The sequence below is a fragment of the Serinus canaria genome, chromosome 4, assembly GCF_022539315.1.
Source record: "Serinus canaria isolate serCan28SL12 chromosome 4, serCan2020, whole genome shotgun sequence".
In the NCBI taxonomy this organism is placed as follows: domain Eukaryota; kingdom Metazoa; phylum Chordata; class Aves; order Passeriformes; family Fringillidae; genus Serinus; species Serinus canaria.
Window position 1 is genome coordinate 1,372,643 of NC_066317.1, and position 14,173 is coordinate 1,386,815.

At 49.2% G+C, this 14,173-nt stretch overlaps 1 protein-coding gene across 1 annotated transcript; it reads right to left on the reverse strand.

Moving 5' to 3' along the window:
* Nucleotides 1-4,158: 4,158 nt before the first annotated feature.
* STBD1 (starch binding domain 1) lies at nucleotides 4,159-5,762 on the reverse strand. Its single transcript, XM_050974044.1, has 2 exons — nucleotides 5,519-5,762; nucleotides 4,159-5,408 (listed from the first exon to the last, which is right to left on the reverse strand). The coding sequence occupies exons 1-2, from the start codon at nucleotides 5,760-5,762 to the stop codon at nucleotides 4,609-4,611; spliced, it is 1,044 nt and encodes a 347-aa protein (XP_050830001.1). The 3' UTR covers nucleotides 4,159-4,608.
* Between the last annotated feature and the right edge of the window lie 8,411 nt (nucleotides 5,763-14,173).

Below are 14,173 nucleotides of genomic sequence, written 5' to 3' on the forward strand. Positions count from 1 at the left end.
AAAACAGACACTCTCCAGAAACTGTTCCTGGTACCTGTGCTTTTACTAGCACACACTAGTTCTACTAGCAGTACCCACTTGTGCATTATCCTAATGCTCCTGGGAGAGTAATTAGATTAACTCCACAATGCCTCTTAACTCTAATAAGCTTCAGGACCCTTAACATGTCAAACATGGCAGCTGCTCAGGGGTGTCCTCGTGTGCTGTCACAGCCAGTTACAGGGGATTTTTGACACAAGCTGATGATGCTCTCATGGAAACTGCAAGATTTCCAAAACTTGGTTGCATGAGCTCCTGGCATGGCAGGATGCCAGATGAGTTGGGGTTTATTTTTGCTGCACTTTTTCTTATTGCCTATTCCAGTCTCTTCCCCTTTTCTCCTTTAAGTCTTGTTGCACAGTTTTGGGAAATTATTTCCCCTCATCACACAGTGCATATGTGTCAGGGACATACAGGTGACCTGATATAGGTAAAACTAATCGAGTTATTTATTTATTTATATAAGTCAGAGGTAAGTGTTTCTCATTTTTGCCATCCATTAGTGGTTTTTCCATGGTCCCATAAAGAACTGCAGACTGAAGCTGCATTTGTAAGGGCTTTGTAGGTACAGCATAACTTGCTATGGGAGGACTTTGTGGAGCTCCAGCTGGCTGCACCTGAGACTTCAGCCTTTGGAACATAAGGTGATGTTGAGCTAATCTGTTCTTCTGCTATTTTCAGCCATGTCTCCAATGATCAGAACTCAGGAGGTGAAGACAAAGAAATCCAAGGGAAAGGAGAGAAAGCTGTCCAAGTGAAGGCACTGTATGCATTAATGATCACTTTCAAGGAGGTACATTGTGTTTAAAATAAGTCATGTTTTTAAAGATTAGTAACAAAAGCCCTTACAATTTTTTAACTCTTGCTTATAGTTCTTGTTTTAAATGAGTAGGAAGTACAGGGTAGAAAGGGACTTTAAGGATTATCTCATTCAAGCCCTTTGCCATGGACAGGGACACCTTCCACTATCCCAGGTTGCTCCAAGCCCTGTCCAAACCAGCCTTGGACACTTGCAGGCATGGAGCAGCCCCAGCTTCTCTGGGCAATCTGTGCCAGGGCCTCCCCACCCTCACAGGGAAGGATTTCTCCCCATGTCTAAGCTAAATTGTTCCTGTTGAAGCTTGAGTTCCATACTGTACCGTGATTCATTTAAGGAGAATGGACTCATCAAACTTTAGTTTGAGTCTTACTCAAGGAGACATGACTGAGTTGTTCTTAAGCTGTCCTCAGTTATTGCCAACAGTATTTTAATTGGAGGAATTTTTTTTGTTTTCTTTCTTTTTTTTTTTTTTTCCCACTGTTTCAGATACTTTTTGCAACAGTGTTGCAAGCTCAGACAAAAGATTAGTAAACACATCTCCCCTTTCCTAGAGATCAGTTGCATGGAAAATGAAAGGATTGGTTTAGATGGCACATGAATTGCAGTTTGGACTTGCCACAAATATTGGACAAATCTTCCAAAATTTTCTCGAGGGGAGAGTCAGGTGAAGAGAATAAGAACCCTTGGGAAGGTCACTGCTAAGTGCACTCCCAGTTGTGTTCAAGGAGCCAAGCTAAAAAAGAGTTTGAGAAGCTGCAGCTGTGTGCCAATGGCAGGGAGCAGGTGGAGGGGTCAGACAGCCGGAGAGAAGGGAGGGACATCTGCCAGGGCAAAACAGCAGCTTCACCTCCTTTTGCTGGCATCCAGCAGAGTTGGGGACAGATCTGTTCTTCTCCCCTGCCACCAGCAGCAGGCAAGGAACAGGCCCATAGACACGTGAGCCTTAGAGCAGCTGAGTACATGCAGCCCCACAGCCCTTGGTATTCCATGTCCTGCAGGTGGATGGCACAGCAGGACTGTTGGGCTAAGCTCGCCCACAGCAAGGACACCACTGATGGCAACCAGCCCCTGGGAGAGAAAACCTGACAGCAGGCTCATCTGTGGAGAGACTGCAAAGGGTGAGTTCAACTCCCAGAGAGAATGTGGGATGGGCAGGGGTTTTGCAAAGCAAAATAGCTGCAGTGAAGGTTTTTGCAGGAAACTTTGAAATGGTTCATGCCCAGTCCCCTCAGGCTGCTTGCACAGCTCAGCATACCACTGCAGCATTCAGCATTTGTGCACCAAACTACTTGACAAAAAGGAATGGTTTGTGTTTGACATAAAAGCAATCAAATGGTCTAATTTGACAGAAGCTGGCTGTCAGGGGTATGAGCAGGTGAACTTTAAAGGTAGCTCTGTGGTTGCAGGCTTTGCCAAGCTGTGAGTGAGAGAGTTTATTGTTTGCTTGGACATGTCCTGAGCTGCTGGCTGTTAGATCCACACAGGAATGTCAACAATAAGTTGTTTCTCACATGTAGCTGCACTGTTTTTAAAGCCAGGACATTGTATTAGACAGCTATCAGCCATTCCATCAGCATCTTCTCTTCTTACACAGCAAGGCAACTCTGTTTAAATCTGCTTTCACCTCTGAGGAAACAGATTGTTCAATAATGGGAAAACACACCTGTGAACTTGGAGGAAATACTAATAGGTTCCTCCAGAAAACCTGAAATCCAGATTTCTTTCTTTCACCATACCCAAACCATTTCATTTACATAGCATAGGTCCTGCTGGGAATGGCATAATAATTTAGAGGCTATTTAGCAGAAGCTTAGGGCAGGTCTTTGTAGAAACCCTAGCTGATCCTTCAGCAAGGTGATACAATCATGAGGACTGAGTTGTCTCTGGGATCAAAGTGCAGGGTGCTTAATTAAAAAAATAAGTTGTTCTCAATTTGAAAAACTTCTCAGGGTTGGTCTGTTTGACATGTTCACCATTGCATTAGAGAATCTATTCTAGCATAGGTTAAGTAGCTTTCTGGTGAATAACTTAATCTAATAGCACAGTTAATCTCCTCAGACAAGCCTCAGGCGTGTGTATAAATACGCTCAGGCGGCAGCTTTGACTTCAGGGATTACTGAAGATCACCTTCTATTGCTGCTGAGTATTACCTGTAGTATCTACTTCAGCTTCTTGGTAGAAAAGCCAAGTGCTAAGAATGCAGCTGAGGTTGTTCTGCTGGATAAAAATGAAAATTCCATATTGCCAGCTGCAATTGGCCTATGTCTCTCTTCCTCCTCACCCTCCCCTCAATACCCTCCCAGGGGTTCCCTGAGCTATTTTGTGGCCAGGCCTGCAGGAGCAGGCAGCCAAACCCACTCTCACTGAACAGTTGATATCCGAGTCCCAGTAAGAACATTTCCCACTGGCTGGTTGCCCATTAACCCACCAGATGCAGGAGCTCAGCTCTGAAGTTCATCTTCCAGTCTTTTCACCAAAGCCATTCTATTTCACACATCCAGACTGCTCCACTGCACAGAGCAGGAAGGAATTAGCAGAGGTATTTAGTGATGTGCTTTTTGAAGTACTTTTTCCAAACCAAGGTGGTAATTTGTATACTTGCAGATCTACAAAATTCTGCTCTCCCAGACCAAGCTCACTCAAGGGAAGGGCTGTTTGCAGGCTTGGTCTTGCAATGCTTGGTTCAGCATTATGGAAAGAGGAGCTTGCTCAAGTGGCAGCATGTATTTGTACCCAAAAATGCAAAAGGCAGGGAAACAGAGCAGCTTTCTGCTTCTATGATGTAAAGATACCAACTAGCTGAAGCTGGAAGTATTCCACTTCATCTGGCTTACTAGAAGGCCACAACTTAAAATAAATTCAAGGTGAAAAGCTTAGTCTTAAAAAAATATTTACAAGTTCAAGCCAAGTATTTGCTAACAGCACTGTGGTATTGTCCATCAGTATGCCATCCCACTCTGTTCCAGCCAGAACCCTGCTCCCTGACCATCACAGCATTCCAGGTTTTTTTTTGAAGCCTGCTCCCACCCAGACAAAGTAATTCATTAAGCTGAGACAGTCCTTTGTGACCTTTGCTCTCCCCTCAGTGGGAGTGGAGCTGCCTGCCAAGCCTTTCATTTGAGCCGAGGTGATTGCTGGACAGTAGGGGGTAGAGAATGAACTATTTTTGGGGTTCAACCTTTTGTTACTCCAAGAGGGAGAGCCGCTTCTCAGCACTTCTTTAGCACTAAGATTTCAGGTCAAGTGGCTCACTTGGATCAAAGTTAGCAAAATGAGTGAGGTCACTGGTCAGCTGATAATGAACTGTCAATCTGAAAATGTTTATTGTTTCCTTAATACATGACATAAATTAAAACCCTTAAGTACCTGTTACAGTGTTGGTAACCACACCTCCCAGTACGCTTCCCAAGCCCAAGCAGTGGGTACCAAGATGCATCCCATAGCCCCACTCAAAGCATCACTAACTCAAGTCCAGGGTCCAGATCCACCTGGACAGGCAGGTGCTTGGAATGCTGCTCATGCCTTCTTAGCCTACCTTGTGTCTCTTCAGCGTGCACTCAAAGTTGATTTTTCAGGTTGCCAAAAAATTTCCTAAAGAGATCTGCTGCTTACGTGGTTCATTATGGGATTTCCAGAGCTCTGCACTCGAGAGGGTCTCCTAGAGAAGAAGGGGAGCCCCCCTAAGGTTTAGGGGCTCAGTGGTTCACCTAGGCAGGTCTGCCATTAGACCAGCAGCTTCCACCTTCCCATTAATGGTATCCCCACCACTGATGAACAGTTTGATCTTCGTGTTCAGTCACTAGGGTCCTGTTACCGCATTCTTCCCAGCGTCTGACCTTGCCATTCTCCACCAAGATAAATTTCCACTCTATTCTGGTGTCCACGGGCAGACTGATGGATTCCGACCAGAAGCCATCCTTGTCACACTTGAGGGGGACGTAGCTGTGCCACTGGCCCAGGCACTCGTGGTCCCCCGTGACGCCGATGAGCTGTCCCTTGGAGTGGGTGATGTAGTGCACTCGGAAAGCCACGTGGATGTTCTGGAACATGGGGGGCACGGCTGCAACTCGCTTTGCTTTCGAGTCCCCGTCACAGCAGTCTCCTGCTTCCCATTCCTTGCTGTCTGAGTCTTCCATGCTGCCATCCTTGCCTTCGACCAGGTGCTCAGAAACAACTTCCCACTCTTCATGGTCCAGGTCCCTCCTCTCAGCTGGCTGACACGGCTCCTCGCTTCTGTCCTTACACTCGTCGTCAGAGGTCCCTGCCAAGTTCATCACGCACCATCCGTCACTTGCCTGTCCCACCTGGGCTTCCAGTTCACCTGCCTGGCTGCCGGCCATATCAGCTGGATGCTCCCCCGGGTCTGGGACACCGCGCTTCGGGATCAGCTGCTCCAGCTCCACAGGTTCGCCCAAAACTGCACCGCTCGGGACGTGGTTAAGCTCTTCCTTTGAAACAGCCACCAGATCCTCTCCTGGATTCCAAGGGCCGGACGGGGCAGCAGCCGCCACCTCCCGCCGCCCCGGCTCCCCGCCCGCCGCAGCATCCTCTGCAAGTGACATTGAGGGAGAACGGGTTAAGCTGAGCGCCGGCAAGCCCAAGTCCTCGCAGGCTCGGGCAGCCCGGGACACCCCCGGCATCGCCTCCCCATCCCGGTACCTGTGGTCACCGCCGCCGCGCTCGCCCGCCGGGGCCCCTCTCTGCCGGCCGCCGCCTCCTCGCCGCCCGCCTCCGCTCGCCCGTCGCTGTCACCGTACCAGAACCAGGCGACGATGGCGGCCAGCAGCCCCACGAGCAGCGCCGGCCACAGCCCCGCGCCCAGCCAGCCCCAGCCACGGGGCTCGGCGGGCAGCGCGGCGGCGCGGGGCGGCCGCAGCACGGGCGGGCCGCGGTCGCGGGCCATGGCCGGGCGCTGCAGCAGCGGGACCCCGCCGGGGCCGCCCCCCCGGCGCCGCTTTAAGCCGGACTCCGGATCCGGGGAGGAGCCGCCGCGGGCCGGGCGGGGCCGGGCTGAGCCGCGCCGTGGAGGCCGTGGGAAGGCATGAACTCCCAAAGTCGGAGCGGAGAAAGTTTCCAGTCTTCGCGCCCCGCTTTGTGCCTTCTCTCAGCATTGCTGGATTGCAAGGGACCTCTGGAGAGCATCTAAAACCAAGCTTCCCTCTCAAGGCTGGGTCACATAGGGCAGGTTTAATTCTAGCAGTGCTGGTGGGTTTAGGTGATAATTTGCTGATAATTTTAATGCTTGTGCTGGTGGCAATGCTGTCCCGTTCTGGTATCTTTGACAAGTGAGAATAATTCACTACTGATTTTGTCACCTCTTCATCATACTCTAATGACTACAAGTGGATTCCTTAACATTGCCCTGCTCTCCTGGCTTCTGTATTATGCTCAGGAATCTTTTTGGATTATCAGGAGCTCAGAGTCCGTTAGTGCAGAGGATATTTGATGTTTACTTAAATTTACCTTCATTTTACTGCTCTTGAAGTGATAATGTCAAACCTCATTTCAGAATTGAGAAGTTATACAGATAAATCTTACTAGAAACCCGGGAATATTACTAAATACACCTTGGGACTTGGTATCTTGAATTGGCAGTTCTGCAGTGATAAACTGTGAAAATGTTTATAACACTGAAGATTAACAGCAGGGAAGGAGTGAGGGGAAGCAGTTCCACTCAGTTCTGTTTGCTGCCCTTTTTTAATCCCTTCTCTTTAACTGACCAAAGGGGTGGTCATGGCTGGCTCTCTAAAACCCATTGAAGAGCTTTTGCCCAGTATCTCATTAGACAAGAGAATGGCTAAGTGGATGTCCCAGTAAGTCTATTTCCAGTGTGTGAACTTCTTAATCTTCCAGTGTCAGTTTGAGCAGCGCTCCCGCAGCTTAACAGGACAGTAAATGTCACTCGAATTTATAGAAGCACAAGTGTGCAGCCTCCATGGTTGGCATGGAGGAGGGTGGCTGTGCAGAGACACAGAATTCATGATCTAAATATCTTCCCTTTCTTTGCTTACCACAGTAGCTGAGGAACCGTCTCCTCCAGCAAAGTGCTGAGCTGGTGCTTAAGTCAAAATAGCTATTTTGGTACTGGGCTGTCTCCTGGCATGGGCTGAAAGTGCACTGCTCACATCTCCTGCTCGGTGACTCAGGGGAGGGAAGGAGCTGTGGAGCCAGGGCACTTTGTCAATGACTGAGGGCCTGGGACCACTCTCTTTTACCACTGTTGGTCCTTTGTGGTGCTGAGAACAAACCCTTGGCTGTAGTGGGCTGTGTTAACTATTGAAACTTAGCAGAGTAGATGATATTTTTGCTGTTCACTTACGTTCCTTTTTTTCCTAGCCTTCAAAGCAGCCAGTCCCCTGCTGTAGTCTGTGCACCACCTTGCTGAGCTGGGATTGCCAGTCTGGGCACCTCCACACTGCTGTTCTGTAAGTACAGCTTAGATGCTGGACAGGGGAGAACTGAGAAGGGTCACTGGGGGCTGAGGTTCCTCCTCTGAGGCAAATGCACGGACTGTTGCAGACAGTAACTTATCACTTTGAAGGCTTTGTTCCATGCCCTCTAGGAATTCTTCAACTTCTCTTGGAGACTTCTGTCTCCTTAGAGGTTTTCCAAAACAGATAAATTGAAATTCTCCAAAATGCAACTGAGATTTTTTTTTTAAAGCTTTCAGAAGGTCCAAACATGGTATCTGTACAACAGAGGGACAAGGAAGCACATTCTCAAAGTCTCAGGGATGTAATTCTGGTTCTAATTAACTCAAGACTTCATTTGTTCTCCCAGGTATTCCTCATTACTTTGGAGAGCAGTGTTCTGTGAACACTGAGGCTCCATTGCACCATTGTTTCCTCAGCAAGTGGGAGAGCCTTGGAAAAGCAGGAGAGTATTTGGAAAAGCCTCACATGACTTTGTGGAATTCCCAGCTGGCTGGCCTGAGATCAGGAGCCTAGAGCCTGGCACCTTCCTACATTTCAGAACCAAAACCAAAACAGGGAGGGCAGGTATTTCCTCTCGCAGCCCTGTAGCGAGGCAGCAGCCAGAGGTGGTGTCGGGAAGGGCAGTGTCTCACAGGAGCTCTGTTCCTCTGTCAGCTGTGCCACCTAGCGTGGTGACAGGGGATCTCCAGTGAGAGACGGAGCACTTGCTCAGCCAGACCCGTGTGCTCCTGTCCCACTGTTCTGGCTCTGACAGGGGCACTAGGGCATGTATTTGGGGAGCTCCTGTGAGGCTGGCCACCCTCTGATTCTGGGGAGAGAATGCTCTTAAAGCCTTGTGGGTGTAAGGTGCTTCCTCCAGTTCTGCAACAGAACAAAACAGCAAGGTGAGTCAGTAAATAAGAAATGGAAATCTGGGAGCTCTGTTACTCCCTCTGGATGTGCTGTGGGCTCATCTGGAAGTGCCACAGGCAGCTGGAACAGATGCCAAGTGCCCGTCCGTGCTGCAGCAGTGTGCTTTGGGGGTTACTCCTTGCAGTAGTTGCAAGTATAGCCATGTTCAGCACTGCTGATTGTTTCAGTGTGAAGAATTCCTCTTCTAGTTTAACTGGAAACAGTCAGGTGTTAAAAGGAGCAATGTCACATCTCCTTTTCCCATCTTAACCATAACCCCCAGAGCTTAGGCTGAAGTAGCCTCCCTGGGAGCCAAGTTAAAATCTGAAATTCAAGACTGATGCCACGGGGGTTTTCTGGGCTTTTGACACTTTGTGTGTTGGATCCCCACCCAAGCAGGTACTAAAATGGGAAGGGCAAAATATTCATGTACTTTGGAGGAAACCATGACCCTGACTGGCATTTTGCCCCATCCCTCTCCCATTTTATTTGGAGTATCCCAGCTGTGAGCACCGGACGCTCTTGTGCAGCATTGCACTGCTGTCAGCAGGTGGCACAGGAGGAGTATGGCTGGCAGGAAGAGCTCTTCCCTCCCAAACAGAGAGGAGATTCTTTCTCTCAGTTGCTATTAACTTCTTGAGAAGTGGTTGGTTAGTAATGAGGACACCCCAGATCCAGACTTTCCATTATGAGCCATGACATTATGGAAGGCAGCTAAAAGGGACCTCAGGGATCCACTTGAGGCCTGGTGCCATTCTTTAAGAACATTGACCCAGCCTGGCCACAGATGTCCCCCCCAAAGGTCTTACCCAGGCTGAGAAGCACAGAGCACACAGGTTTTCCATCTGTTTTGAAAGACACAGGTTGTGATTCCGAGTTAGCTCTGCTCTTTTTCCAGGTTAGAATGCGTTTCATCCTTACTTAGCCGACTCAAAACATCTAAGAGGTCTAATGCCATTCTCTCCTACTTAGCCATAATAATCTGCCTTGGAATTCCTTCTTGGGTTTGAGGTAGGGCTTATTGCTTGCCCTGCCAGTCTCTTGCTGCATTTCCTGTACTTTCTCTGGACTTTTGTGCTGTGACAGTAGTGTCAGTGACAGCTTTCCCTACATCCCTTTTCCTTCTAGGTTTATTTCCCATGAGCCATTATGTGCCAGCTTTTTCAGTTCATTAGTCAGTCTGTGCGAGTCTCACTTTCTGTTTTGTTGTTCTTCATTCTCCATTTCCCCAGCTGGTACAGCTGCATTCCAGGTGCCCTTTCATGGTTGGTGCCTGTGTCTTTTTACCTCCTCCCAGGCATAAACCAAAGTACCATGGTTTTGGCTAAATTGTCTCAAGCGCATCTCAGACTTCACTGAAGTTGTGGTTTGCAGCAGCTCTTAGAAATTCCATCACAAATGAGGTTTCCCAGCCAAGTACTGCTGACAGCCTCTCATGGTTGTCTCACATCTGGAGACATGATGCTTTGACTTCCATGTGGATTCTTTACATTGTCAGGCCCGTAGAAAATGCAGCATGACAGACAGGTGAAATGTGGTATTATATTACATTGTTTCTTGGACTCAGGCCAAACCTTTTTACAAATTCTGAATATGGGTGTTGATGCCCCCATATTTTAGATGCTGCTTTCCTGAAAGCTGCAAGAAAGTTTTATTGTTTTATGAATCACATTTTTAAATTCAAAATTGGGGTGGTTTTTTTGTTGCTGTTTTCTGTGTTGCCTTCTGCTTACCATGGGAAAGGCCTCTACCAAATGGTTTGTAAGCTCTGATGGTAGTGCTTGTCTTCATGGCCTGAATAAGTTTGATTACAGGTCTGCCATCCAAGGGTTGCAGGGTGGTGCCTTCCCTGGTGGTTGGTATTTCTCCTCCCTGGAATAAAAAGCCAGGGATATAATACAAGGCTGCAGCAGGGATTTTCAGTGTGCCCTGAGTGCAGTTCTGCTGCCATCAAATCTGTGTGTCCTGTTCTGAGTGTGTCCCCTCAAGTTCCTCTTTCCTGGGCTCAGTGTGTGAGGGGATGTCACTGGTCACTGAGTCATGTGCTGCCTGGGTCTGGTGACAGGGAAAGCAAGAAGTCCTTTCCCACTCAGTCTTGGCAGAGGGCAGGGTGGGCCCTGAGCCAGCCCCTGGTGCAGTGGCTCCATCCCAAGGCCTGGGTCACATGCTACAGCTGTGGCAAGGACACTTTTTTGCTTCCCCAGAGTGCTCCCATTTGTGCCAAGGGACACAGCTGACCTACACAAGGTATTGCAGACTGTACTGAAGCCCAGTGGCTCCCATCCTAGGGCCCAGCTCTGCTTTTGGCCTAGATTTAAGATATTAAATACTCAGAATTGAGGCTGGCAGGCGCCCAAGTGCAACAGGGCACTGGGGCTGGAGCCTGGGATCTGGCAAGGAATGGGGATAGGGGAGCTGGGTTTTGGGAGAAGCACAGACCTAGAAATAGCCCAAGGGTGCTGGCTTGCTTGGCTCTGCTGTCAGGCACTGTTTGCCTTCCCTTTCCCCCTCAGTGTGCTTTCCTCAGTGCCCCTCTGTGCTGAGCAGGATACAAAGAGCTGAAGGCAGCTCTGCAGTCAGCAGCTGTGAGCAGCTGTCCTGGAGGGAGCCTGGCGTCCTGCCCACCCAAACAGTCCCGGGATTTTGTTTATTGCACTGGGATAACACCCACATCGCGGGGCCAGAGCTTTGCCTTAGCAGGGATTCGGAGCCACGTGCTGCAGCCTGGCTCTGCATGCCCTCAGGGGCTGAGGGGTACAGGGAAAACAGCTCCTAAAGCAGGAGATGGCATAGCCTCCCTGCCAGGAATAGACCTCTAGGATCCCCTTGGTTCCTTTAATCTTTTTGGCATTTCCCTCATCCTCCTCCCAACCTGTCCCTTGGGAGCTCTGCCTCTGGCCCCTTTCCAGGGGAGCTGGTGGCTGTCATGCCCTCGGGCAGTGCTGCTCTGGCCCGGGCTGGGAGCTGAGAGCTGTCCCACACACAGCCCCCTTGTTGAGCTGGCAGACAGGAGCTGTTTGTATTCAGGCTGACATACAAAGCATTTGTTTTCCAGTGGCTGAGGGATAAGGGTGACTCATTCCAGCCCTACCAAGTGTGCATTTAAGTGCAGTGGACACTGGCAATCAGGGAGAGACTTCCAGTGAGGGTTTTTGGTCTTTCCTCATCTGTGGCAGCAAGTTTGGTGCACTTTAAGAACAGCCACCCCAGGTTTTGTGCATGGGAAGGCTCCAGAGAGCTCAGCTGTGCTGCTCTGGAGCCACTGGTGCTGCTAGAAGATACTTAGACTGCAGAATTTTAACTAGAGTTAGTTGATTGCCTAAGTAAATGATAATGTGATGGAGGCTGGCAAGATCATCTAATTGCAGCCTTCAGTCCCTGTGTTTACTTCAGGAACAGGGAAGGTCTCAGGCTGTGGCACAAGACAGGCTCAGAACAAAGCAGACTCTGATTGTAGGTTTGCAGCCTTTCTCAAATGCAGTCAGCAGCAGAGACCATGAAAATCCCTGGCTCTCTGTGCAAGACCTCCCCTTTTCCTCTGTAAAGTTGTGTGCAGAGGTAGTGTGCATCGAGGCTTGAATGCAGCAGCAGACCTTCAGTGGGCTGGAGTCTGCTTTTGAACTCTTGTAGATTGAAAAGCAGTTGAGAATAGGCTACAAAAAGATGAAAATGAGACTCCTAGAGTTTCTGCTATGGAGCTTCCCTCACTTCTGTATGTTGGAGTGGCACTTAAGTGGGACAGGACTTGCAAGAGAGGGAAACTTGTGCCATTGGTTTGCTCATTTTAAATGTGCCCTCCCTAAAAAACTTAAAAAGTTCCCTTAGAACTAGGTGCAAGTTGAGACTCCAAGTCCCAAGTGGGGCAGATAAATGTAACAGGTGCCTCTCTGCCCCCTCCCTTTGGGAAGGTCTGGGCCAGGGGCTGGAGTGTTCATCCCTTGGGGTTGTAGACTGGAATCCTCCCTGTTTTAGGAGGCATGCATACCATCCAGTAGGGGGAAAAGTGCATGTTCACTGTGGATTCTGTTTGAATGAGAGCTTCTTGATGATGTCTGTCATGTCCAGGGTTACCAGAAGAGGTTTGCAAGGCTGGAGGGTCGAGTCTCTGCTCTGCAGTGTCAGATATTGATGGGGAAGTGTGTGACTGATAAAAGCTCCTGGCCTGCATGACTATGCTGACTCTGTTAGCCATGTGTGCCTGAAGCTTTGCCCACTCCTTACAGCTCTCCCTAGAATGAAAACAGAGACACATTTTTATGGTGATTCAGGCTTTGTTGTCTGCCTGTTTTTAAGGCCAGAGTGAGCACAATCCTGGTCTGGTTTGCATTTCTCCAGGCTTTTTTTGCCAGGTTCTCCTTTGCTCTACTGCTGAGAACAGCATGGGCTCATATCAGCTGTGGTTTTGGTTCCTCCCTGGCTACTTCCACACCTGTGTTTATCCCTTGGTGTGCAGAGGATGTTCCCAGTAGTCCAGGGCTGTTTGCAGTACTCAGCAGCAGCAGAACAAGTAAACCTGGTTCATCCTGGAGCTGCCTCAAGGGCTGCACAGAAAACTGAGGGCTTGGAAAAGTGTGTCAGTCTCTGTGGGCAATGCTCAAGAGTATCAGATCAAGCACTTGAAAAGACAGCGTTCTTCCTGTTGCAATCTGCATTGCAGAAGCTAAAACCTGAATTAAGGTAGTAAAACTCTGACAGAGGGAACTTCACTGATGAGATGGGCTTGGCCCTGCAAGCCAGGCCCTCAGCAAACCTGTGTGAGTTACCCAGACAGTGCCACTTGCCAGAGCCTCCCATCCATCCTTGCCTTCCCTTCCCAGCAAGGTCTCTGTTCCACAGCCACTGGTGCCATCCTCCCAGCCCAGAAGGCTTTTCCTCCTTCAGCAGGGAGGGCTCCAGCACTGCGGAGTGCCAGTGCTGGGAAGGAGGTGTTTGGAAGGAGGGGTTCAGCTTTGGAAAAAGAGGGCAGCAGTCTGGGTGCAGAGGAAAGGGTGGCCTGGAGCAATGCTCAGTGCCACGCTGGCAGCACAGCCTGGCACCCTGAGTCACGGGGCTCTTGCTGCACCAGCAGCTGAGTCAGGGGAGCAGCAGCCCCAGCCAGAAGCAGCTGAGGTGTGTGAGGGGCTGCACTGCTAGTTTTGGTGCAGCTGAACTTAGGAGGAATATGTTTGTGTGTGAATATAAAATGTGTCTATGTCACGATTACCACATGCAGGTGTGTGTGAGAGGCTTACAATCCATCAGGGCTGTGGTTATTTACCTGGGGAGTGTTAAAAATACGAGGGTCAGGCCCAGATTTCAGAGGGAAAACCACTTTTGCTGCTAATCTCATAAGAGTTACAAGTAATAATTTCCTCAGAAGCTAAATTAAGTGCTGTTACAGGCAAATACCTCATTTGCTGAGAGGTCACTGTCCCAAATCTGGAAATTAAGCCGTGTTCTAACCCAAGAGCAAAGGTTGCTCTTACAAAAAGCACCAACTTTACTTCCAGCCCTTTCCAAGGTCGCTGACGGACCCAGTAATTGCAGCATAGCTCTGCCCTACAGAGAACTGCTTTCCTGCCAGCAATTAATTTGCCTCTGTGGGAAGAAGAAATTGAAGCTTGAGAGAGTGAAATGTGATCACTACCCAGTTACAAACCTTTCAGAAATGTCTCAACTCTCAGCTGAAATCAGGATCTTATTACTAGGTTAAATTATTATTATTATTATGTTGTTGTTGTTTTATTAATTAGGCATGGAGTACTAGATACCCACAGTGTGTGTGAGTTCTCTGGCAACAAGACATGTGTGAGCTGTGCAGGGAAAGCAGAAAGGCAGAACCTCTGGAAAGATTTTCCTTGTGTGTTCCTGATGCACTTGGGTGTTTCCCAAGAGCTGCTCCTCCAGGGCTGGGAGCGTGGCCTGCAGGTGAGGCTTGTGCTGTGTCCTTCTTGGCCCTGGCTGTGGAGCTGCAGCCAGCACAGGCTCTGTCAGCAAACTGGGAGTGGGA